The following is a 27609-nucleotide window of genomic DNA, read 5'->3' as shown; positions in this document are numbered from 1 at the left end:
AAGAGGCAAGCTCCAGAATATAGTGAGGTTTAGGACTGCTGCTTGCTTTTTATAGATTATCAGCAAGGTATATATCTCCTGTATACAGTAGCCCCTGGTCAGGTAGTAAGAGGTCTGTGTGCAGCAGTACAGATTAGAGTTTTGTAAAGGAACAAATGGGAAAGCCACAGTGTTCCAGGGAGGAAGCATTTAGCAGTTACACACACTGCTCTGCATGCTGTAATTTCTGCTTATACCCCCTCCCACCCATTGCCTGACTACCACAGAAGGATGAATCCCTCAGGTTGCTTCTGCTTCATTCTCCTTCAGGTAAAACATGGTAGTAAAAAAAGTTATGTCATGCAAGTTGCAGAAGGACAAGACTGTGACATCATCAGCAGGGGCCCTGCCCTGAACATTGACAGGGATAAGCTCTGACCAACATTTATACTGATGTCCGCACTAAGTTTTCTCAATGTGCAGGAGGCTCTACTCACTGGACAATCCCATACTGACTGCTGCTCCACCAATCAGGGATGTCTGGTCAAAGGGGAAGGGGCTATTCAGTCTCTCTCCTGATGCCAGGGTTAGCATCATTACCTTCCCCCATAATGTATAATGCCAGTCCACCAATCCACAAAGGGGCATTGCACAGAAAAAAACAACAAAAAGAGGATGGCGCCTGATTTCCACTTGAATATGTGTCAAATATCTGAACAGGGGTAGCTGTAGAATGCATGATGCCAGTGATAAAAGACGTATTGTGGAGCTGCTACTTAGCCAGACACTGAGTTCCAGATGAGGGCTCGGTAGTGATATGAACAATCATGAAAAAAATAGGCAAAAAATTGTGGCGCTAATGTCTTCAAAAGTGGAGTTTTGCCACTTTGAATAAAAGGATGAATATTTATAATTTGGTTTTGAGAAAGAGGTTCAACCTCTATCTTGATGTAGATATTTTACTTTTATATACGTTAGCACCACAATTTTTTCCTACTTCTTTCCATATATTGAAAGGAATATTAGATTAGTAATATTTGATACTAGAAGTGTAAATAATGTTCCTTCACATTCTGTATTTTATGAAAATTAATTAAACCTTGGTACTGTAATAGTACCCCATCACATATGACAGAATATTTGACAGAAAAGATTGCCTGAGGCCTCATCATGGTGAACTGGAAGACGAGTGTTCCCTACCCTCGTCCTTCTAAGAACACAGTAAAGAGAAATTTATATAGCTCAATACTTAAAGGGGTTCTCTACTTTTAGCAAATAATAATAAAAAAAAGGAAAAGTTATTTCTGTGTCAATTCCTCACAGTTTTCTAGATCTCTGCTTGCTGTCATGCAATAGAAAGCTTCTATGTTTTCTTTCAGTGGATAGAAATCTGTCCATGATGGACACGCAGGTGCACAAGCCGTTAGCTCTGATTAATCTCTGTGATACTAACTGCTCGTGCACCTCCCTGTCCATCACATGACCATGGACAGGTTTCTATCCACTGGAAGTAAACATAGAAGCTTTCTACAGCAGGACAGCAAGCAGAGATCTAGAAAACCCTGAGGAATTGATACAGAAAGTATAATGGAAAATTGTATAACTTTTCCTTACACAAAACATATAAATTATTTGCTGAAAGTGGACCACCTGTCAGTATAGAGGTAATACGCAATTAAAATTTCCGGGAAGTGACAACAGTCGTACATTAAAGGGAACTTGTCGCCAAATTCCACAGTTAAACTACCAGCCCCCTCAGGTAGGGTACAACATGTCCTTTCTAGAATTCCTGCATTTATGAGAAATCTCACTCATTTACCTATTAAAATCTCCTTAAAAGTCATGTGAAAATTAGCAGAAAAGAGTAATATTTTGCATGAGCTCAGTGACTTTTAGAAGCTGAAGAAGGAGCATCACTTCAGATGCCGTTATTTCCATATAAATCATAAAAAGTACTTGGAAAGATGCTTTTGGAGGCATAGTCAAGATAATAATCTCATCTTTCAGATCATGTCTGTGATCTATAGAACCAGAAATACAGGCAGACATAGGTTGGATCCAGATCTTTATCGTCAACTCCCATTTTCAACTATGTTTTAACTGCCTTTATCTCAGTTTCTGTAGATCACAGAACCACAAGCCTGATGAGGTCTGAAATATGACATATCTTTCATATGACACCAACGACATATTTCTAGATACTGTAGAGCTGGTAGAATTGCAGATAGAGGTGTCTAAAGTGGCGCTACCCTCCAACCTCTAAACTTGACTCCTCTCAGGAAAATATGACTTTTCTCTTTGTTTTCCCTGCTCATTTTTTTTCGTATAAAATTTTTATTCATTTTTCAAACAAAATTTGACAAACAGCGCTCTTTAGGAGCGTTTTGAAAACAAAAATAATCCAACAGTTACAACTGGGATAGAGCCCAGTATCAGACATTTAACCAGTAATTACAGAGTCCTAGCTACCTCCTAAAAAGCGAGGCGCACTTGTATTTTCCCTGCTCATTTAACATAACTTTTAAGATAATTTTTTTTTATAGGTTAACAGGTAAGATAACATGATAAAGAGGGTATACTAGAAAGGACATTTCATACCCTACCTGAGGGAGGCTATTGGATTAATGGGGTAACATCTGGTGAAGGTTTTCTTTAAGTATCCTACCCAAATATCCTGATATATATCCAGCAATACTAAAGGTTTACATTTACTTCATCTTAAAATATAACTTGTCTATATGCATGTAGAATTGAATGGCTATTGAGAATTAATGCTCATGTGGAATAATATTGCTTTTAAGGGTTAATGTTTCATACACCTATAAATAGGAATATTAAAAGTCAGTAATCAAGTATATTGAAAACTTCAGCATCGGAGGCCACCAGTGCTAGTACAAAGGCGCAGTGTAATGCGTAGCAGCGGTGTGCACACCTCCACTGTACAGCACTTGGGGGGTGACGCTTGACTTCCTTTCCTACCATGAAATCTAATCAAACCCACATCCTACTTACCTCCCATGTAACTTCTAAACATGTCATTTCTGTTTCACATTGGTTCAGCTTATTGGCTTTGTAGCAAGGCTATATCAATATGTGCACTCAAAGGAAAATGCCATATCTTTTTTATTTTTGCATACAAGAGATTGCTATGCTTAGATTATTACATTTTCTGTGTATATACAATCATTTTACTATTACATCACCAAGAACATATGTCAACTTCACAAAAAGCCATTTAATTTCTAAATTGTGGTCAATCGTAATATCCTAGATAGAAAATACTGGTATCAGATGATGTAAGTTACTTACCATATAAAGGTTCTTTCAGAAAACACTATAATATATTAAAGAATTTTCACATACCAACGCTTACTACATGTTTAAAGCGAACCTGTCACCATGAATCTCATTTTTAACTGGTGATAGGTTCCAATAGTCTGTGCTATACTGATTTTAAAAATACCTTTGTCAGCATTTTGAATCATTTCAGTAGTTTATTTCACATTACCTGGAACCCTGCCATCAGCATGCAGGGAGTCCCAGGGGAGGGGCAGCTGAGGTGCATTGAGGAGGCAGGAGAGGGAGGGGGGTGGTGGGAAGGAGAGGAATAATGCATGGGTAGACACAGGAGCACACAGGCTGCAGCTGCCCGGGACTCATCACATATTCCTGGCAGGGAGGCAGGTAATGTAAAATAAACTATTATAAACTACTGAAATGATTCAGAATGCTGACAGAAGCATTTCTGAAATCAGCATAGCATAGGCCATTGCAACCTGTCAGCAGCTGAAAACTATATTCCTGGTGACAGGTTCGTTTTAACATCTTTTTATACAAACACATTAGGTTGTATACCTGGCATAAAACACAGAAACAGTGAATAATATTTCCATATACGGGCATTTAGAATGGACTTTTACACAATTTGGTTAGTGTCCAATCATTATAACATAGGATAAAGTAACAAATATGTCCTTACTATCTGATTGGTGGGGTAGCACACCATACACCTCACAGATTAGTAGATGTTCTCAGTGGCTGAAAATGAAACAGGAAGAAGACAGCTCCATTCTATTTTTAGTGGTAAGACCAGGCTACTGCAGGTCAGCTCCCATTCACTGCAGTGCACTATTTATCATCTGAGAACATGGCAGCATTGATTGGGGGAAACGTGCAAAACATAATTCTGTAATTGTAATTCTGATGCTTTTGTTCAGTTTTTAAATCACAATTCTGTATAAAGAATGTGATAACTTCTTGGCCGGGATAGGCTTCAACTTGTATGCAAGTGATGCAGCAGAATTATATAGGTTGGAACCTCTAGATAATTCTGGTGCAGAGGATGATTATGACCATCCTGCAATTGTGGGTCTCCATACATAGGCTATTGGGGCATATTTATCAAGAGTAAAAATGTGCTCCCCTTTATAATATTCATGAGCACTAATAAAGTTAAAGCTGAGCTGTAATTGGTTGCCATGGGCAACTAAGCACATTCTTACTTTTAGGCAGCTTGATAAATCTGCCCCATTGTGTCCTAAGAGAGCAGACTCTATCTTTTTCCTAGGATGACAAAAGCCTTGCTAAAGCACTGAATCCTTGCCCATGGAGCCATGAAGGTGGCACTTTACCTGAACTCAGTGGCCCACCTTTATTAAAACCACTTGCACATGTATTTGACACATTTGTGTCACGGCTGCACTAAAATTCTGCACATAAAGGGGCATTCTGGTGCACAGTCGGACCTTGCGCCACATTTAACATGCAAAGTCCAGGTGCACCAAAAAAAAGTTGGTGCACTCTGTCGGAGCAGTGCAGGGTGAGTCAGATTCATGAAAAATGTGCACCACAAATCCTGATTCTGGCGCACTTTGCACCCTCTACAGGTGCTTATATTACAGACTGTGTGCACTGTTTTTGACAAATGTGGGCCATTATACTTTAGACGTAAAGATTAGACTGTAATGGGACAAAACCAGCTGGCGACCAACTGTATTCATCTTCACAAAATTAGTACCCCTTACTGGTGTCCTTCAAATTCGCATTTTTTGCCTTTGGATTTTTATTTTACTTTTTTTTCTTGTGTTATATTCCAAGATCTTATGTCCATCAAAGAAGCCACATGAACAACTATTTGCTGTAGTGATTTTGTTTGCCAACATTTTGGTGTACAAAATTATGACAACACAGTCTTAGCTAGATTTGTTCCTCTACATCCCAGAGACACTTACACATAGATCCAGGCACTGTGACTGTGGTAATCTCCTATCCATAGCCTCCTTCCTTCTAAAATTAACAATGAAAATTATGCTAATGATTCTGAGGAGCTCCCTGCGGTGTTACCAGAGCCCCTCTGGGATGAAGATTCACAGTGTGTTACACTTTGCTGGAGCAATCTCCCCCTCCACTGCGTGCTGCAACTTCCTCTGCTGCCATGAGATTGCATATGGAAGGGAAAAGTAGGGGGGGGGGACAGTGTAACAGCCTGTGAATCTGTAGCAGGGCGTAGAAGGAAGGAAGCCATAGAGCGCAAAGATAAGAAGATTACCACAGTCACAGTGCCTGGATCTCTGAGTAAATGTACCTGGTTTATCAAGATGGATTTTGATGGTTGAGTTCCTCTTAAGAATGTCTGACTTTATATGTTTTAGACACTTTTAGAAAACACTTTTATCATCCTATCCAATAGTATTTTTTTTCTGAAAAACCTACTATGAAAATTAAGCATCTCATAAGAGTACATTGTGGACAATGTATTACCAATGGCACTTTGTGCGCCAGTCTTAATAATCAGCAAAGCTACTGAGCGACATGCCTGAGTTACTAAGTAGGGAAGAGCGAATCTGAACCCGCAATGTTCGGGTCAGTTCCCAACATTGCAGCATGTAAATGTCGGTGCTGTAGGCATTCACACGCCACCATTTTTCCTAGAACCGTTGCTCCCCAATGACGGAGGGACAATCAGCATACACCCAAACTTTCAGGATTGGGTCCAGCTGAATAAGGCAAACCTGAATCTGCTTATCCCTATTAATAAGCGATAATTAACAATGATGGCACTGCTCTAGTGCATTGGAATGAATAGTTGTGGTGTAGCTTATAACAAATTTGCAAGACTAAGCCATTTTGTTCCCCACCAAGCCAATTTTTTAAATGTGCATTGGGAGGGCCAAAAACTGTTAATTTTAGAGGTATGCATGGGACATTCTCATGCCTTGCACGTTTGATAACTGGTGTTCAAGGAATGCTACATCGGGTCCATTAGGACCGACCCTATGTGGAGGATCTAGTATTCCTGTATTGAAACTTAGAAGAAATGAACACTTACTATTAGGCTTATCTTATATTATAGCTGATCATTGTGGGTACCAGAAGTAGGATGTCCTATTATAGTCCTGTTATTCTAGCAAAAGAGACTTGTGTTAAATGTTACATTTGTGTATCAAAGTAGATCCCAATAAAGACAGATATCTAGCTTGTATCCCCAGACATTCCCCTTCACCTTAGTGCGAAATGTGTGAATAGCGCCTGTTAATCTGGACACATCCAACTAAAAGAAACGGTGAGGGAGGTCACATCTATATCCCTTGACCCAGAGTAATATCAACTTCAGGTATATGCGTCATAGTGTCATCTCCTATAACCTTTCACTGAGAAATGCACTGTAAATAATCCTGTTTATCTAATTGAGCATTTTGCAGGACCTAAGTAGGTGAAATGTATATAATCCCCGTCCTGAGAACACTGATGATGAGTAACTGGTATGGATTTTACTGCACGCTTTTAAAGCATCTTCAGTAAAATCTCTATTTCAGCTGGTCATATTTGTCTTTAGGTAACTGTAAAGCAAAGTTCATCTTCTAGACAAGGATAATAATTACCTGTCCCAGCTTTAATGACTCAGTTGTCAAGGTTTAGAGGCAGCTACTTTCAGGTCTCATTACATTTGTTAGGTATGTAAATGATTGTGTGTGATTGTAATAAAAATCATGGAGTGTCTGATTCTGTTTGACTTTGTGCAGCGAGGTCCATTGATTAGGGCTCGAGAGTTCATGGCGAATAAATGGGTTAATTCAAAGAGCTGTAAACAAGCAGCCCCAACCCCAGCCGTCCTACCAAGACATTCTTATCTGGACACAATCAACCGAAACCACACAGGAGGTCAAAATCAATTTATAAAAATACATTATTCTTTCATGAGGACTGTCAAAGTCACCGACTGAAACCTACGTGGAAATCACTCACATCTGGGGCCCCAGTCATTTGCCTCAAAATGGTATTTACATGTAATGCAAACATCACTGATTGAGTATGGAGAGAAATGACCTGATGCTATTAATATTTGTACCTGTGGCTACACATAAACACAATTATATACACAAACACAGGCCAATAATATTAAAAATAATCACTAATAGAAAAACACATATAGAAATACCCTCAATAGTCGCTGGTGTTCCTTAGCTGTGGAAAGTCATATCCAGGTTTTACCCAATTAGGGAGTATTCTCTGTACTGACAAGAATGAGTGGCATATTGAGTGGCACCTGGGCACATTTCCCAAATGTAGCTGCACCCCTAAAATTGTTTTCCTCAAAGATTATAGTAGTGTATGTCCAACAAATATTTCTGAGTATAGTAAACTTGGTCATACACATCAAGGCACAACTAATGTGTTACCGATTCTGTTTTTTATGATATACCACCCTGCCAGGCGATTAAGCAGCGTCTTTGTCCCTCCATATGGACATGACTTATTTTTTTAGTTATTATTATATTTTCAGTTTTGTTTTCTTGAATAATCAAATCTAAATTAATGTACAAAAAAAGAAAACCTGAAAACACCTGTACAAAATAGTAGTATTAATATAAACCAGATAAACATTGCCCATCAGTTTTTCCAAACCAAGTAGTCCTTCGGTCACATGGATATATATGTAGATTTGAAAACTTAAATTTTCACTGTAAGATAAGAAACTGAGGATTAGACATTAGAAACCACATTAGACAGGGCATTTTTCTATATACAGGGAAGGCTCTTTGAGATGAAAATTGGAAAGTGGTCTTCTTAAAATGCCATGTATACATTTTATATTAAATAATTAGCCCCGGTAATTTCAAATGTGGCCTTTTGTAGAGGTTTTCCCCTATGTATTACAGTGTATATAAGCAAAGGTGCTACTCTAAATGCTCTCTCTTACTATACCAGTAGTCTGCAACCTGTGGCTCTCTACCTGTGGGGTAAGGGAAGGGTGGTACTTGTTTCACAACAGCTACAGAGGCACAGTCTAGCTACAGACTTGTCAGGTGCCATGCTGGGAGTTGTAGTTCTACGGCAGCTCCACTGTTATATGTGTAAATGAGCAGCCATCCTACATGGAAGCAATATCCGTGGTTTGGGTAACCTCTGGGTAGTCTTTGCATCTACCATTAGATATTTCTGAACACACACCTCATTGTTTTTGTAAATGACAGAAAATACATTAACGGGTTAAATCCATCCTGTTTAGATGTTTAGAGTAGCAGCAATTATAGACCGTATTTCATTGAGTTCTACCAATTGCCTGCCTTTTCCTAAGGGGTTAGGACTAGAGACAGGGGTATTACCTCCGACTGGACAGCATCAGTCGAAACGATTTGTGATGTAGAGGAAACCATGAGTAATTATTCTTCAGGAAAGCTGTAGCTGAAGGAGAAATGTGTGCTAGTAAATAGCTCTGTGTCTCCATCGCTGCATTGTCACATTATACATTTTAGGATTAAATTGTACAGTAAAACGTCCATTTGTAAAGTTGTGATAATTATGTGACCTTGCCTTCTGTTCAAGGTTATTCTCTTTCCGGTGCGGCATCGAATTTGTTGACTGTACCTTAACCGAGTTCTCATATTTCTATATGAAGGAAGCTCAAAATAAAAATTCATATTGTGAAAATGACTGGTGTTTAGTGTATATATCTGTTCAGAGCAATTGGAAAAATAATATCTATATGTCATATCTATGAATCTATTGTTATCTATTTTCTATAATGTAGGAACTATTGCACTGTAAAGTTGAATTGTATATATTTGAAATAATAGAAGGTATGTATGAAATAGACGTATGCAGCACAATAACTTAGATTATATATATATATATATATATATTTAAACTTATTATACAGATGATATAAGATAAATGATAGATGATGGATAGATAAGTATTATTGCCAACTTTATAACTTTGTTTTCTATGTTTTCATTGTGCAGGCTAGTAATTTATTATTATGTAGGGGTAGACTTATACATATTATAGTACATATTAGCAGCAGACCACTTTATAATAACATTAACAGTGTTTTATCAACTTCCGCTTATAATGATATCGTGTAAGACTTAGAATTGAGCCAGTTTAGGATAGATCTGTAATGAAAGAAGTGTATTGGGTGCCAACCGGACATTACGTTATTTTATATTCTTTTCTACATCTGCTAATGTTAGAAGAAGTGTAAAAGATCCAGATCATAGTTGTCACACCTTACAGGTAGATGAGTGCCAGCATTTGCATTATTATCAATTTTCTGCTTATTTTGTGTAAAAAATCATCTATGAAGACTAAACAATTTTAACCAATTCATATTCAGGAAAGATGAAGTGGAGAAGCGGAATCTGTGAAGGTATCTATCTTTTATATATCTTTTAACTCTCCCCATAGCAATGTTGTTTGTACATTAAACTTTTGTGTGTATAAACTATATTTTTATACATATATTAACAAACAGAAAACAGGTTGTAGCCTAATTACTGTATAAGATTTTTTTTTATATCATTCATATATTATACTAACTATTTATGTAATAAATCTAAATCTATAATGTAAATGGAATCTATAATTACAGTTATAGATTTATTGTATTATGAGGAAATTACCTTACAATACATAAAGATTTTACATACAAACATTAATTACCAGAAATTTATGATGATGATGATAATACTGTGGGTATCTGCTATTTTATCATGTTTTAATTCTAAGTAACTTTAATATTATGAACTTGTTTTTCATAAACCTTTTAAATTTTTTTATTTTTACCATATTAAAGATGATTGAGAATGTAAGATATATTCATAATTTATGAATCCACACTTCCAAACTACATGTCAAAGAATACAAAAGTATGATATTAGGAATCAAGCTACTAATTCAACATTGCTTCCACTTTGTTCATATGATGTATGGCATAGGGTTGGATTTGGTGAATAATTTTAGAGCACTTTGTGAAAGATAAAATCTGGCGGATATATAATAAAAGCTGCCATATGATACTAGCCTACAAGAAAACCATATCTCATTTAGTTAGAGAACTCTTAGATTGCCTCCTGCCAGCAAGTAGGGAGGCAATAAAAGAGTTAAAAGTAATTACTTGTATGTTCAATGGTATAAGAGTGATAAAGAAAAGTCCAGCAGACAGGGAAGGAAGGAGGGGGGGTCTACCAGCTTGACGGGTGGGCTTGATTATCCACTTTGATTCTCTCACTGAGTTTAGCAGAACAGTTCACTCTTGATCTTTGTGCAGGCTGAGGACAATGACATAGAAGGACAATATTTCCCAGGGAAGGGTAAGTATATTATCACGAGATGGATTGTAAACTGAGTCAGCAGTGAAATTAGCATATTAATGATCAATATTCATTAATGTGCTGCTGAAAGGGTGTAGCCGGACTGGTAAATGACAGGAGGGAGGAGCAGAGGCATCAGGCACGTTCACAGAGATTATGATATAGAGACATCACTTTGGTAACGCCTCTTCTGTGCTCAATGTAAAATTTCTCAACAGAGAAGAGGAAAATAGCAAAGTGCAAATTTAGAGCTTCATATATTAGTAAGTAAATGAAATCTACATGTATATATTTGATTTACCCCAGTCATTAAAATATACTTCTATCATTATAGATTAGATATTTAACCTTATTATTACCATAGTCTATAAGACCTTTTTCGTATGGCACTTAATAAAAAGATGATATATAACCAAATTGATGATATATATATATATATATATATATATATATATATATATATATATATATATATATATGTGCGTGTATACGTTCGTCACTTTTCTCTCTCCTTTTATATATAATATTGTCACCCTAATTTTCATTCCAGTAGCATCTAGACATCACCATCATATTACATTTTTTATTTAAATTATTTATTTGATTAATGAAATATTATTTCAATTATTTTCTAAAGAGAACAGGCACAAATATAATAAAGGGTTAGAAAGTGTATATAGGAATCTTGCCAAAACCTTTGTTCTTTTTTTTTTTGGAGCTGAAGTTGTGTTTTATATTTTTTAAAATACACAAATACAGGAAGGTACAATACAATGAAATATAGCTTTATGTATTAAAATGAGTAAACACCACTTTTTCTCTATTAAATAGCAAGTCAATGATTATTTTATATACGCAAAAAAATTTTTATTATTGCTATTATTATTTATTTCATTTTAACGATTGTATTAATATTCTTAGAAATTTTATTTATATAAAATATATTGTAAATATACAATACTGTGTCATAACAAAATAATACAAATAATAGCGATAATTATAGTATTATATCATATTATATATCAGCTTGCAGTAAAAATTCCATTAATTGAGGATACATTTGTATAATTCTGATGTAGGATTAAGATGACATAAATCATGGAAATATTTCTAACTAAATCATTAATATTCATTTAATCTTTAACATAGTAATTATTTTAATATCTAGATAATAATTCATTAACTAAATATATATCGAAATGTCTCCAAACAGGTGTAATACTAAAGGTAGAAAATGGCTCAAATCATATTAAATAACTATCCACAATTTGTACAATATAAATGTATATATTATGATATTATATCCATTTTCTTATGCTTCTTTTGCTATAATTTGTTTCATTAGTAATTTTCCCAAACTGTTACCATTTGCCCAAAAATATGACAAAGTTTTAACAATTCTTATACTATTTTATTCTGTTCTATTATATTTAATTTTATAAATGGTAAAATAGGAGATAATGTAACACTTTAGTTTTTTTTTATTTTTCTTTGTAGTTTCTAAATGTTGTTCTCACCTAACATTTTTTTCTCATCTTAAAAAGTATGGATTTTTATCAGTCTGTACATGACTGAGTTTATGAAATACAGGGGTTACCGCAAAAATACACTATTGATATATTTATAGATTTGTTAGACATTATTACTATACCAATAAAATCTAATATTACGTTAATAATATTTTAATATTTACTGTATATCTTTTTAAATTATATTCTGTAAAGATCCATACTTGTACACGTTTGAGTGTGTGTAAGATGTATATATATATATATATATATATATATATATGTACAGTGTATATGTACATGAAGTGTATATATTTCAGATGAAGCTGAAATGCTGAAATGTAGCAGCTTGAGAATATGTGGCACACATATTTAGTGTGCCACCAAAATATTTATGTATATATATATATATATATATATATATATATATAAAATATATATTATATATAGATGCAGCTTACATTAGAAGATGTTTCATTAATATTATTTTACTTTATCATCATTTCTCCTCATTTCATCAGTAGTTAAATATTTATTTGTAAAAAGCCTTTACATGTATAACAATATATTTTAGGTAAAGACTATCACATCACGTAGGTGTTTTTAAAAAAAATAGGTTTATTTCGAACAGTTTTATAGTGCAGTAAAAATAATCTTTTAAGGTCAGACACCACTCTTAGGAAATCTACAACAATCTTGACAACAATGACCAAAGGAAACTATAGGACAAAAGAGAGATTAGTTTAAACTTGTGAGGTATTTATTGACGTTGTCTTAGGGCGATGAGACTGACTTAAACTTCCCATAAAATATTTGGGAGTTGCGAAATCCCTGAAAGCACTAATTTATATTACAAATATTTGAGAACATAAGATATATCAATATTAGCTTTTACCTTACTTTTAGCTTGCCAAAATCTTACAATAAATTCTAAGCATTAAAATAAAGAGAGAGTGGAGTCTTTTAAAGTGAATGAATCTTCTTCTTGTGGTCTTTGGGGAGACTATTAAATGTGTATGAGGTTCGCTTACCTGTGTCTGTGGTTTACAAGAAGAAAAAATACTAAGTAGAATCCATTCAATTCATCACTTTAATGTTCCCACAGTCCCTAGCTGAACCAACTCTCTTCTGCTATTGTTTAAATTAAAATATATGTGAAAGCGAAAGACATAATTGCATTTTACTCTCAATAAAAAAAGTTTATATTAAATTATATTTTCTTTTGCTTTTTTCGCACTGACATATCCCAAAGTGCTGTACAGAGATTGTGTTATTATCAATCTTCTATCATTCTGAACACAGAGCGTGCATCGACAGCTTATATAGCCAAGTGCATCCTATCAATCATCAGTCCATTATCCCATTTATACTATATATGCATTTATTTTTAATAGCTATATATAGTTACTAATAGATACGCCTACTTAAATGCTACAATGAGAATTATATTTGTATACGTGTGTGTGTATATATATATATATATATATATATATAGATAGATAGATAGATAGATAGTATATATATTTATATTTAATATTATCTTGATTTAATAATTAATAATTTTGTGATATTTTCATAATTCAATAGTAACAATTAATTTCTCATAACTATAAGTCATCATATATATGTTATATATTTATTTTCCATTTAGCTAGTTATGACCTTGACATATTATATTTGCTTATTTTCATAAGATCCCTTATGAAAGATAAAAAAATAAAAATAAGATAAAAAATTACTACGTCTTGCAGTAAGTGATTCTAAGAATTGCAAATGAAATACACAAAAATGTAAGCATTCATAAGGAAAGCTTATATAGCAAGTAAAATCTGAATTGAAGAGGTAGAGTAGATCATAATGTCATCAGAAGCCCAGTAGGTGGCAGCATTTTAGGAGAAACAAGCGAGTTTGTGCATGGAAAGTGTAACTGCATTAATAGTAGCTCTGTCTCGTTCTTTGCATCCACATAAACTACCCTGTACTTGTGAAAATAACCCGTTTACAACTTTCCATCATTAATAGTAACATCCAGGTAATTCTAAATTCCAAAAAAAGTTGCATTCACAGTTCTCATGTTCCTATAAATACATTTGGGCATATAGAGAAACCACACTGAATTTCTTTATATCAGCACATGTTGATAGTCTATTAATCTTTCTTTCATAAATAAAGAATGATGTATGCCAGAAGCAATCCCCGTATTTCTATGTTGTCAAACAATATTCTCTGGGGATCCTAAGTAGGAGGGCTAAAAAAAAGTCCAAACTGTTCAGTAAGGAAAATCTCATTTATCATCAATTTTCATTTCAAACAAAGGTATGAGCAGTCCCGGAATGAGCAATTAAAAATGTCAAGTATGTACAATGTATTTCAGTGCCCCAGTCATTAGAAAGTAATATTCTACTCATTAATAAAGAATATATAATTATATATGTCTAATAACACAGCATTAGGTTGGATTTCTTGTGTCAAAGTTATAGAAAATAAAAGCGCAGGTAAAGGGATCAATTGAATCCACATGAAGGAAAAAGCTCCTGCAGATTATTCTTTAACTAGCAATAATCTGCAGACAGGTATTTGTTTTGTAGCAAACATTTTATTGCTGTCTACAAACATTGAAATGGTACTAAAAACCAGCAGAATCCTGTTATATACTCTTGTGGGCTCAAGTTGTCCCAATAAAGAATTTAGAAAATAATTGAAACTTTTCAACGAATGTATATTTTAACACATAAGAAAAAAATTTGTACTAAAACAATGCAAAGGAATATAAATATAAATAAAGATCCTGTTATTTGCAAATTGTCAGTGGAATTACTACAGATTATACCTTTTTTATGTAAAATTACATAAATATAATAATAATGAGCAATATAATAGATTAAAACTAAACTAAAAAAAATAAATTCAGACACAACTTTCAGTTAATGTAAAAGTTTTATTCATTTCACAAACAGACAGAAAACATAAACAGCAAAAAATAGTGAGGATATAAATGAAAAAACATAGATATGATACAAATAAATGAGAACTTAGTGTATACAAGGTAAGTCACACCTTGAGATCTCCCCGTAAATCCCACGATTTATAAGAACAAGTGCTTAATTATATGCATTATTCAACGTCCCTATGACTACCTTAATAATTTAGCATCAGTAGTTTCCCTAAAAACGTAATAAAATATTTACACTTGATAAAATATTAACAAATTAACAATCTAAGTCTATTCTTTATGATGTATTTACAAAAACTGCCAGCATCTGGTTAGTGAGGGATCGCTCCAAAAGTTTTACGAGACCCTGTTGAAAAAAAAAGGTAGGTGGGAACCTGGAACATAACAAGCACAAACTGTAGGATTTACTGATTTTAACATCAGCGGAGAAGAGAAAGTTCCACAATCCGTTTTAGACAGGTATGTTCTATTATTTTAATCTGATATATACTTTTATATACCAGGGAATAGAATGGTATCTGATATCTTTCTCTAATTGAAAACTTGGATGTCTCAAACTCTTACATCAAAATAGCTTCATGTATCTAAGTCAATCGATCTATCATCTATTACATTTTATTAATTAAAATTAATTATGAATTTATATTTTATTCTGTGTTCAAGTTATATAGTTTTTTGAAACTCTTTAAAATTCTATTTTCTAATCTGATATCTATTTTATGTATTTATCATCTATCATATTATCTATATAATATCTATATTTCCTATATTTATTTCATATCTATGGAATAATCCATGTGAAATTTACGGTAATAAGGTTTCAGTGGTATATTTTAATATATATCTATTAAATAATTATCTATCTATGATTACCACCCTGCCCAATCACAACATACAATAATTACGACCAATCAGATACCATCAACTCATTGTGAGTCTCTGACAATTATTTATATTTGTTGGGAGCCAGGAAGTCCATTATTATTCCCTATCCTTCTTAGTCAGGGTGAGTGTATATAGAGGAACTTTCCTTTCATGTACTTTATGTAAAAGTGGGACACATCTCGAGCACTAAGGTAAGCAATATACATACATTATATACATATTGCACGTGTTTTGGTTCATGTCCAGTGTATTATTAGGTGAATAATTCACTGGTCACTTGTATGTCCCTTTTTAGTGAGAACAGAAAGCATATAAATAATAATAATAATAGTACAGGCAGTCCCCGGGTTACGTACAAGATAGGGTCCGGAGGTTTGTTCTTAAGTTGAATTTGTATGTAAGTCGAAACTGTATATTTTATAATTGTAGATCCAGACAACAAAAAAATTTTGGCCACAGTGACAATTGGAGTTTAAACATTTTTTGCTGCAATGAGACCAAGGATAATCAATAAAGCTTCATTACAGACACCTTACAGCTGATTATTGCAATGTGGGAATATAGTAAAGCATTCAGAGAGCTTTAACAAAGGTCAGATGGGTCTGTCTGTAACTATGGGTTGTCTGTAAGTCGGATGTCTTTAAGTAGGGGACCGCCTGTACTTAATAGTTAGTTACATTTATGCTATGAATACTTCATTTCTCTGTGTTTACTGGTGTGTAATAATAGGTGCATGATTTTTATACACAGACAGAGTCCTTCTTTTTTTAATACCTCTATATCCTAAATGATGGCAGTATTTGGAAGTTTGGTCATGCTTAGTGGTAATGTGGTAAAATGAAACTATTCTAATGTGTAACTATTGGACCATAACTGGATCTCTGGCGCCACCAAACAACATCCTATCACAGCCCATTAGAGTAATTTGTGATTCATTGTGCCTTATCCACTGCCGCCTTCTTCCATATTTAAAACTGTATAATAATGCATTAATAATGTCAGCAATATGTCCTGTACATCTCTCATTCTCCCTGGACATAGTGACTGTATAGTAAGACAGGCCCAGAATACTTAGTAAATGAAAAAACCTGACTCAATAAAGACTTCTGTAACCTATCCATGAATTCTTCTGGGACCTGCAATTCATTTACAAGGGGATAAAGACTGTATATTATGATAATTGAATATAGTGCACTGTGTAGTACTTACAGGTCTAACTCATCTCTCCTAAAAACTATCAAACATTTCCTGGACCTCTTGGACACATCCCTGCCAGCAGAGTATAGTACACAGTACCACAAAAGATTATAGCACATAGTAACATAAAAGTCACATTACATTTCTATACAATGAGCACAAACATATAGTTTTACAAGCAATGCACAAGGCACATGTAATAAAGTGCTGCTCCACAGCTGTGGTGTAGTTATTACCATACAGTCCATGCCTCTTCTTATTTCCTTTTTTTGTCCTAACCCCAAGTGAAAAGGGCTGAGCATTTTTAATAAAACAGATCATATGCTCTTCTATTACCCATAATAAATGCCAAACCTTCATACTGTGCTCAAGCGTAGACAGAGAAACAACATGATCAGCATATTCAGTGTGTGCTCATCTCCATCCACGCTTCCTCTGTATTATCCTTCTCATCCAGTCCCCACGTTCCACAATCTCCTAGAAATAAAAATAAATACAGGACGTATTCCCCAGCAGCGATCCAGAGCAGGTTTCTTGCTGGTTCTTCCCTTTTCTCTGTGTCTCTCCCTCCTCCTGTAGATCTGAGTGTGTGTGTTTTTTCTTCCTGTGTACTGATCCTCCCCTCCCCATATCTGAATCAGATCCTCTGTCTCAATTCCTCTCTATTTTAATAGCTGCATACATGCCCGCATGCATGAGATCAAGCCTGGATGGGGGTGTGTAAGAAAGAAAGAGACACACACACAAAAAAAAAGCTGAAATAAGGAAACAAGGACAGCCCCAAAAGGACTTGACTCGAACTTAACTAATAATCAGTGCTGTCTCTGTGTGTCTTGTGCCAGTCACTTTGTGTTGCTGGCAGACGAGAGAGATTGGGTCTGTCATTTCAAGTTTTTTTTCTCCTTTGCAGCCATCTGAAGGGGCTCTTAAAGTGAATTGTGTCAGTCTGCCAGATCCTAGTACATTGAATTGCTTCTCGTCCAACGTGTGAAGAGTTTCTTAACCAGTCCCCTTTACCTCTGTACACAAAACAGGAAGATTGTGGGGATCCTGACGACCTCTCTGCCCTGATCACCAACCTATCGTATTGCAGAAGACAATAAGGAAGAGGATAACACCGGTTATAGAGCAGGTTTTCATTGAAGACAACCCAAGGGAGAAAAAAGAAGACAAAATAAAAAGTGAAGACAAACTTATAAACCTGGAGTCATTACTTATGATCCATGGGCAGAGTTTCAGCCCATCCCAGGCTACCTACAGACAGGCTTTAAGCAGTAAGTACCTAACTATCTACCCATACTTTGTGATGATGCTTGTGAATTTTTTTTTAAATTTGGAATAAAAATAGGCATTGTTAACCTGAAGCCCCCTCCTTCTACACGCAAGGTTATAGCAGGACAATGAAGCAAGCCATCTCTCTGTATATATAAATAATATACATTTTTACTGCGGTAAAGCTCTTAAAGTTTATGGCCGCTTCTTTTCTATAACTTCAAGTATTTGAGCCGTCTCCTGCATGCCACAGAAACCTGTAACACAGGGCGAAGAAAACTTCTTGAACAGGTTATCTCACTAGAAAGACTATGTGTCAGTCATAGATAACAGATACATATAGATATATACATATGTGTGTATATATATATATACATTTAGATATTCACTTCTAATGAAATATGTAATATATTTAGAACAAAGTAGAATTTGTATTATAAGTTTAACAAACGTTTACTAAAAATTATTGAAAAAAAAAATCTTTAATGTTAAACTTTTAAATTAAGACTTCTTTGCATACCTATACAGTATACGCTACCAGTAAGCTTTTTGCTTCATTTCTTTCTCAACCCCTTCACCTAGATCCATATTATTGTGATCTGCCAGGGAGAGCATTGTCCCCGAACCAGAACAGCATGGAGATGAGAAGTGAAAGTCCCAGCTTAAGGGACAGTCCTGACCGGAGAAGCACCAGTCCAGATGCTAAAAGTCCTCCTCCAATCAAGGTGGCCAGATTGGAGCAGAACGGGAGTCCATTAGGAGCCAGGGGACGATCAAACGGCTCGCTCACCAAATCTGTGGGAGGTAATGAAGCAGCACTTTTAATGTATACACAACAAAGTGGTAGTAGTACAAGGGCGTCGAGAGTCAAGGTTCATGTTGACTATGGCTTTTTTTGTCTTTTGGTATTGCATTACAGGAAGTTAATTTCAGCTTGTTCTTTGTTGTAAATGTAGAGTGGGGTGACCCAAGGGTTGGCATGTTTCAGGCACGGTGCCACTATGAGTAGTTGGCAGCTCTATGTCACTGTGATGTAAATGTTTCTAGTTATTCCTCGACAGTTTGGAGTCTTTTTTTCCTGCTTACCTAGTTTACCTGCGCTCCCTGTAGAATGTGCATAAATGACTCTGCCACACACAGATTACGCTTGTGGATAATGTTGTAGTACCCTCAGGTCGGGATTCTAGGTTTCACTTATGTTGAGACAACATATGTTTATCATTCTCGGCTCGTGTTTGCAGGCAGCAATTGACACCATTAACTGTGGGGTGAATGGCTCATTGGTGTGTGCACACGCCTTTACAAAAGAAAGTAAAAAGATAATCTAATGATGAGATTTTGTAGCATTTTGATCACAATAAAATTATTTCCTATGAGGATTATGGTAACTGTTTTTAAAGAATCAAATTATTTTACTGCTTAATTCAGTGAAGACATTTACAAGACATTCAGGGAAATATGTGAGACGTATGTAGAAAAAGAAATCAACCTAATACAGATGTATATTCAACGTGATATATTGAAATATATACTTAAATATTTCCTTCTAATGTGTTTATAATAATCATATAAACTCTAACTATTTCATATATCTAATATTGAAAAGATTTGAATCTAAAATGTATCATCTATCATATTTTTTCCTGTTTTACTTATCAATTCATCATCCATGTACTAAACCACTATAAAAAAAAAATCTAAAAAGTTTAGAAAAAGACTAAACTAGTAAAAATATCGTAGGCTTTAGAAGCTTTATGTCTGAGATGATGTCTCACATTGTGTGTGTTAGGGTGTAGTTGGGAAGTTTTTACTAAATGTGATACAAAAATAGAACTATGGAGGCCTTTACCTTTGGTAATTTTATTGTGTAATCTAATTTCTCCAATTATGGAGATACAAGTAAATATCTTAAAACAAACTATAACATTGAATAAAAGCAGACTTGATATTGTGTGATTGCCACACTTATAATTAGGCCACGCAGTATATTTAGATTATTTTCGGTATATGTACAAGTCATGGGATTTATGTTGACTAAATATTCCTTATTTATTGACTTGTATAGAATTTCACAATGTGCTTTAAGTAGCTCAGAATAAATTTTGCACAAAACTGGTTATCTTTTGGTGCTACTTCAATTGGGAATGTGTCATCAGTTTCTTAAACAGAGCTCAGTTGACACACAGAACCCCAAATACCGCCTTGAAAATGAGCAGAAGGTGTGTAAATATCTCTGGTGCCAGAAGACGTGATATTTAGGTTAATACAGCTCAGGCTCCAGTCCTTTGCCTGCCTTGCAGACGTCCTGGATTGTGCCATGTGGCATTGCTAATACGAATGACCCCTTGTGCTTGGTCTGACCGTTGCCCTTTAATCATTTGAAAATCATGTATAGATTTGTCTGGCCGATAGTGTTTAGTTTTCTAATTAACGTCACAAATCTGCAGACAGACCACACTTTGTGCCTCTAAGCTTGTGTTGCTCTTTGCAAAGACTGGAATCCTGCTGTGCAATGTACTTCTTGCAGCTTCAGCACATAAACAGTTAATGGAGGAAATGTTACACTGTGTCCAGAGAGCAGTTTTTAGGGTCACTGAAAATAAGTGTCTGTGAGGTGGAGGTTTTGGTGTGGGAGGGGGGGGGGGTGCCTCAATTTATTCTGAAACACAGAGAATTTTAGAATTTCATATGTATCTGTGTGTCAAGATATATTAATGGAATTGTCCAAATTTTATTAATTATGAATATAAATATGTATAAAAGTAACAATAGTTTTCTGTGGGTCTGTCCATCCATCTACTAATTCTCTTCATGTAGATAAACGAGTTTTGGTACATTTTTTGTATACATAGTTTTGCATCACGATCAAGTATTTATCGTCTTACATAGTTGTGAACTCATCTGTTCTTAACACGTTAATTGCCTCAGTATATATTTGGTTTTGTATCATATGGTCCTTTCTAGGCTTCCTGATAAGCAGAAGAGTAGGGTGAAAGCCCACGCCATAGAATGAATACAAAGTTCCCTTCTACAAAGATGTTCACACGATCATTGTGGAATGGTCTTACGCTTCTCCTGCTGGGTTAGGCCCTTTGTCACTTTACCACATTTCTCTCAATTATTAACGTACACTTTTTGAAACATCACAGATAGCTCAAATTTCCATGTTGCACGGTGGAAAATTGTCATTTGGTTGAAAAAGCCTTTGTAATACAGAATTACTATATTGTGTAGAGGATAATGGTGCATACTATGGGGGTAATAGTTTAGTTATTTTAGTCGTTCACTCCCGCATTTTGTTAATTTTTCCATCAGATGTGTAGATATATTTGGGGACAGAAATACATATTTAATTATGTGTGAAGGATACTCAATCCTAAAGCAGTTAGGGAAGGACTTCTTTGATCATTTAATGCTGTTATTTGATCATTGATCTACTTGTTTGATTTCAGACCAGAAGCTTTTAGTGGAAGTAACCAAAAAGAATTTTCATTCAATTTCAATTTTCTAATGATTATCAGTGGCGCTTGTGCTATGTGGAGGCTGTTATAAGATCATGGAAACAACAGCATGCCTTCCTGTATCCATATTTTTAGCATTTGGTTTAATAAAACAGATAAATTGATATATTTTCTTTTCAAATATTGTTGGATTTTTTAAATTATTTTAAGAAAATTGCTTTATCTCAATCATTGTAAACCTGAGGATAAAGCAAACAATACATTTTTGGAAATATAAAGTAGTGTATTTCTCTAATATTAGATAAGGAATATATAAAGGTCTCAGGAAACTTACACAAGATCATACAGATTATAGAAGTGTTATTTCACGTAATGATATAATCCATTTTCACACTCAGATTTGTTCAATACTTAAAAACTTTAAATGATGGAAATTTATATTTTTTTTAATTTATAAGAAGATATAGTCACATATACTGTTTGTTTGCGTTTAGAGTTACAACATAACTGGTTGACCATCAGGATTGACATGTAGTCATTTTCTCGCCTCAGTGCATAGCAGTGGGCTTCCCAGCATGTAGCCCCATAGGATTGCGCGCTATGCCTGATGATATCTTGTGCCAGGGTTTGGTATTACGCTGGCAAGCTCAAGTGAGGAGAACTTCAGTTACAATATTGTTACTTACAATATTCCTCCAAAACATGTGTTAGGCTTCAACCCATTTTACTAAACGGCCTAGTGGTGTGTTCAGATTTTTTTAACAAAAGTTCAGCCACAACCTGGACATGATTATAAACCACCAGACAGACGGCTGTGTGAGGTTCACTGCCTACTGAATACGCGCTATGCCGCCATGTATATCCTAAATTCTCCTCTTATGTTTATGGGACAAGTATGGTCTGTCTAGGAAAAAACACTGCTGGTTAGCCAACAATAAATCTTTTGCTAAATGAAAAGTTGACTGCATAGCTTGTACATAGTAAATCATTTTTGTTGACAATTGTTGGCCTGCTAAGAAGATGGGCAGTCAAAGCCTTTGACATGAAGTAGGATAATAATTATTTATCAAATTAGTAGAATCCAATATTCCATTGCACTCCTACTTCATTGGCCTATCTTTTACCGGCGGAATGTGGTGGGCAAATAGATAAGAATAATTGAGCAAATTTTACTTTTTTTCCAATAATTTTAATCAGAGTTTTTCAAAATAACCATAGGCGTCCATGTACTGAATTCATTCACACTTGAATAATATAACATGTACATTCTGTGTTGGAATGTATGTAAGATAAAGGTATATACAGAATGCATGAGGGTAAGGCAACATAATGTTTACACATAATCTTACTTAACACTATATACCCTTACAGATATCAGTTTCCTAATCAGGGTAGTAATGTTACATACTTTCAACGGTTGATGAAGTGATTTGTCCAAGGTCACAAGGAGATGACACTGGGATTTGAGCATGGGCCTCCAGCCAGACTTCCACTGCTTCATACACATTTTAAGTTCATTGAAGTACATTTTAGCTAAAGCTATTAAGTAAGGTGAGACAAAAAAAATAAGATAAAATTCAGCTCACATCACTCTTTCATGGCATAATTTTATGTTAAAATTAGGTATAGATAGTATTTGTTCTTCTTAAAGACAGTTTTTCATTAATTTATTTTTTTAATCTATAATAGTAATTTTATTGTTTTTTTTCTGAACTTGTTCATATCAAAAATTCTACATTACTATACAGATAACAAGGCAAACATGCACATAGACATAATCAAATACATTCACATCCATGTACACACTAGCATAAAGACTCACTTATCAGTAATATTTTTAGCCAAAAGTGATGTTCTGTTATCCTATCAATTATTGTTGAAATAATTATTAATAATGTATCCATTATTAAGTGCATTTTTTTCCAAGCTTTATGTATTTTTTTATCGAAGGCGACCATATCAAATAGGTATTTAGTTTAATTCCATAAAACCTGAAGTTACTGACTTACTTCATAAGTGAGTCTGTGCTGCCAAACTTGGAGGGTATTTAATCGCTTTTTGACATTCTAAGTTACCATGTTTTGTATTCAGTGTTTCAATTAATATTATATCTTGTCTAAAACAAATTCACAGACTAAATATTTTTCAGTCAATAGAAGTTGTGTCTAGATGCCTTTTATAGATTCTCTGAGACCAGTTTTTCCCTCATCCCTAAAGACTGCGTATATGAACATCACATGTGCCTCTTATATGCGTGTCCAATATGATTGTGGCACAGAACTGAGAGCTGCTAACTCCGATTAGGTTATTTGACCATAGCATATATCCATTTCCAATTCTGAATCATTTTATATAGATTTTATACATATGCCAACTTTACTAGAAAATTACTCAGTAAACTGACACGGGCCTTACTTTTTGCTAGATTTTATTAAGAAACTTAAGAAAAAGACTTTTTTTTTGTTAATGTTCACTGTATGAGAACCCGGCTGTTTTGGTGGCAAGTACTGAGTGCGGCTGAATGGCACAGCTAAATAATATGGGTAATAAATCTGCTCCATAGAAGGAAATGATTATCATAGTAAATAGTCTGTGAAAATCTGTAACATTTTCAGGATTCCTTAAAAATTTGTGCTTTTCTTATCAGATCATATGTTCTGGAATTGTGTGTTTCATATAGAAATGAGTGAGATTTTGAGTCTGGTAATGTCAGATAAAGCTATCCAGGTATCTCTATGGGATACAATAACAATTAGATTTAGATTAGATTAGTTACAATTTGGTTGTATTATTTTAGTGGACATTTAGAGGATGCTGTCCACTTAGTAGGCACCCAGATAGTCAAACAAGATTGGTGAATATGCATCAACATTACCATTGGCTATATCTATTCTCATTTAGATCCGACAGATCCATGACAATAGAACCAGAGTTTAGTAGAAGACTGGCATGGAGACTGTATGTGACCTTGCAGTTATTACAAATTACACCAGTCTTGTCTGAAAATGTTACATCTTCAAGGCAATATATCTATTACACTGTATAAGTGGATTTTTTATAACATAGTAAGGATTAGTTACAAGGACGTGTTAGTGATGTATTTAATTCATTTTAATAGATCACCATATAAAGATACGTAGTGAATAAGTGTCGGATATAAAAGCTATCTGAATAAAATATTACATTGAAGTGGAGAAGTGCTGTGTACATTTTCTGGTGCATGTATCTCGTAATATGGTGAATATGGAGAGCGATACTTTCCTTCAAGGGCAATTTACACATTCATTATTTGGATATGTTCATCTGTGAGTGAAAAATTGGAATAAAGCAAGGCCAAGATTATTATGCTTTTACAAGTTAGTGTTAACAGGCCTTTTATGTTATGTGAGGGTATATGGTTAAACAGGCAGATAATTATTTAGAAATTTGTTTTGTAGAAAAGTGCAGTTTCCTAGCTGTGATTACCAATGGGCCATGGCAAGTTTCTGCTTCATATGCTTGCATATAGACATGCATCTGCTTTCATGGTCTCGTGAACATTCCCAATCTTTACAGTGTAGAGATTGGTTACCTCCATACTGCTTTATTCTTTTTTACTTGCAATGAATATGTCATTTTTGCACTGGACAAATGAAATCCACTTGTCATGACTTTACATCATTTTTTCAACCTTGAGTTTCCTGATCTACACGCCAACCCTATGATAACATTCCACGAGTCTAAGGACACAAGTTCAAGTTTTTCATGTTGTTTTTGAAGCCAAAACCAGAGGTGGATTGAAGAATTCTGTAATTTAAAGGCTCTGTAGCTTCTACACCTGGTTCAGACTTCACTAAAGGTTCTAGCATCAGAAAACATGAATGTATGACCTAACCTTGACAACTACAGTCACTATACTATTTGTATTAATACTAATTTGTATTTTTAATTTATTTTGCTTTGGGAAAGGCAGGATTTAGAAACTTAAATTCCAATATTTATGTAGACATTTTATGTCAGATCGAAATTAAAAGGGGAGGTAATTGAACTCTTGCCATTCCCATTGTTCTACTAAATCAGATGAATTGCACAAACAATACATACAGTAAGTCCTACAGCTATGCTATTGAGAAAACCCAATACACTTTGTATTATGGTAGAATGGTACTAGCAGTGGTATTATCAATAGTAAAAAATAATCCTGGCAGAACTGATGAATTTAAAGTTTCACTTAAACTTGTAGAATTGGATGGATGTAAATGGGATCATATGATGGGACATTTTATAAAATGACCATAATGATTCACTTTTGCATTAGATAGATGGAGATAGATAAAAATAGACAGTGCTCCAAGCAAGTTCCCGTGAGCCCTAGCAATGTATTTGACAATAATAATCTTCACATGGTACAATATTATACTGCTTGAAAAAAAGCAACATATACTGTAGCGTAAAATGGACAGAAATTTACTTGGAGTGCTGACTATAATTGAATTGAATTGTTAGGACATCTAAGCTCTGCTACACCTCTTTGAACCTGATGTCAAAAAACGCCATAGTACCAACACTAAGACCAAGGAGGGAAAAAAAAACGTAGGACCATAGGTTTCACTTTATGGTCCTATGGTCCATAGGTTTTCAGTGTAGGAGGAGTTCCTTAATATCGGAGTCTAACAATCTGCCATCCATCACTGGATCACAAACAGACCTCACGTGTCTCATTGCCGAGTTATAACTATTGTTTTAGAAATTGACTTATACATTTTATATTTTTATGTACACAAATGTATTGTTATATATACAAATACAAGTTTAAGGACCCATGTATATAATTTGTTGTTCCCTTGATTTCCTGATGGGCATAACCTTGGCCCCTGATTGTAGTGTTGAGCAGACTGCTACTGGAGTAGATGGCGTAGTAACAAAGAGTTAAATGCTTTACATGTGACAATTTTGTGTTAAGTAACTAAGTTATACTTCCTTGTGACCACATTTTTAAGTCATTGGCTAAGATTTTTTTTTCACTGCCTGAAATGATTGATTATTTTCCTATATATTATTTTAAGTAGTTTTTCTGCTGAGTAGTTTTGATGAAAAGGACCTTGATCCAGAGAAGTTGTAGGTTATAATTTCCGGCCCAAAGAAGGGTTAAACATCACTTTGGTTTTTACGTCTGTATTAAATCCTCAAAACGCTGCACTTTATAGGACACCTTAGGTTGGATTTTTTCCTTACTTTGTCTTTGACTAGGTGTTTACATTTTTGTTAGATTTTTCTTTGCATAGGGGTACATGAAAATGCAACACATTTGTATTGTACATGCACCACAGTGCCCCAAAATACCATGAGACTCAACCATAGATATATTGGTTCATATTGAGTCACCTCTTTCACCAACAATAATGTAGTAATAAAAAATCTTTATATTGCTCATATTCCACCGCTTTCCACAAATCTTGGGGTACATATACAAATAAGACATGACAGAGTAAAAACATTGTCAGATGAAAGAATAGGAATTGCCCTTGCCCTGTTCGCGAGAGATTAACACTATCGAGCACCCCATAGCTTTCAGTTAGAGGTAAGCTCATCTGTAGCATTGGATCTACAGTATTTAGAAAAGGTCACAGGATTGCTATTTCTTTTAAGTATTACGTTTTGCTTTTTTTTTTTTTAACCATATATATATATTAGCTCCTTTCATCAAAAATTTTCAAAAAAGTGTATGTATGTATATGGCCTTAACAAATCTTCTGCTGTGCCCCTCCCCCCACCAAATG

General features: G+C 34.6%; 1 protein-coding gene across 5 annotated transcripts in view; it reads left to right on the top strand.

The window, feature by feature from the left end:
- Positions 1-223: 223 nt before the first annotated feature.
- The window catches only part of SATB2 (SATB homeobox 2), a 136361-nt gene continuing 108975 nt past the window's right edge, over positions 224-27609 (top strand). Inside the window, exons 1-4 of one of the 5 annotated variants that reach the window (XM_072121254.1) lie at positions 259-309; positions 9599-9631; positions 18152-18391; positions 18972-19193. In XM_072121254.1, the coding sequence (XP_071977355.1) occupies positions 18334-18391; positions 18972-19193 (280 nt within the window). In that variant the 5' untranslated portion in view covers positions 259-309; positions 9599-9631; positions 18152-18333. Of the gene's footprint in view, positions 310-9598; positions 9632-17801; positions 18392-18971; positions 19194-27609 lie in introns of those variants that run through there. The other 4 variants (XM_072121252.1, XM_072121253.1, XM_072121256.1 and 1 more) reach the window with 4 other exon arrangements.

Source organism: Engystomops pustulosus, chromosome 8 (assembly GCF_040894005.1).
Source record: "Engystomops pustulosus chromosome 8, aEngPut4.maternal, whole genome shotgun sequence".
Taxonomy (NCBI): domain Eukaryota; kingdom Metazoa; phylum Chordata; class Amphibia; order Anura; family Leptodactylidae; genus Engystomops; species Engystomops pustulosus.
This window is presented reverse-complemented; position numbering and strand designations above follow the sequence as displayed.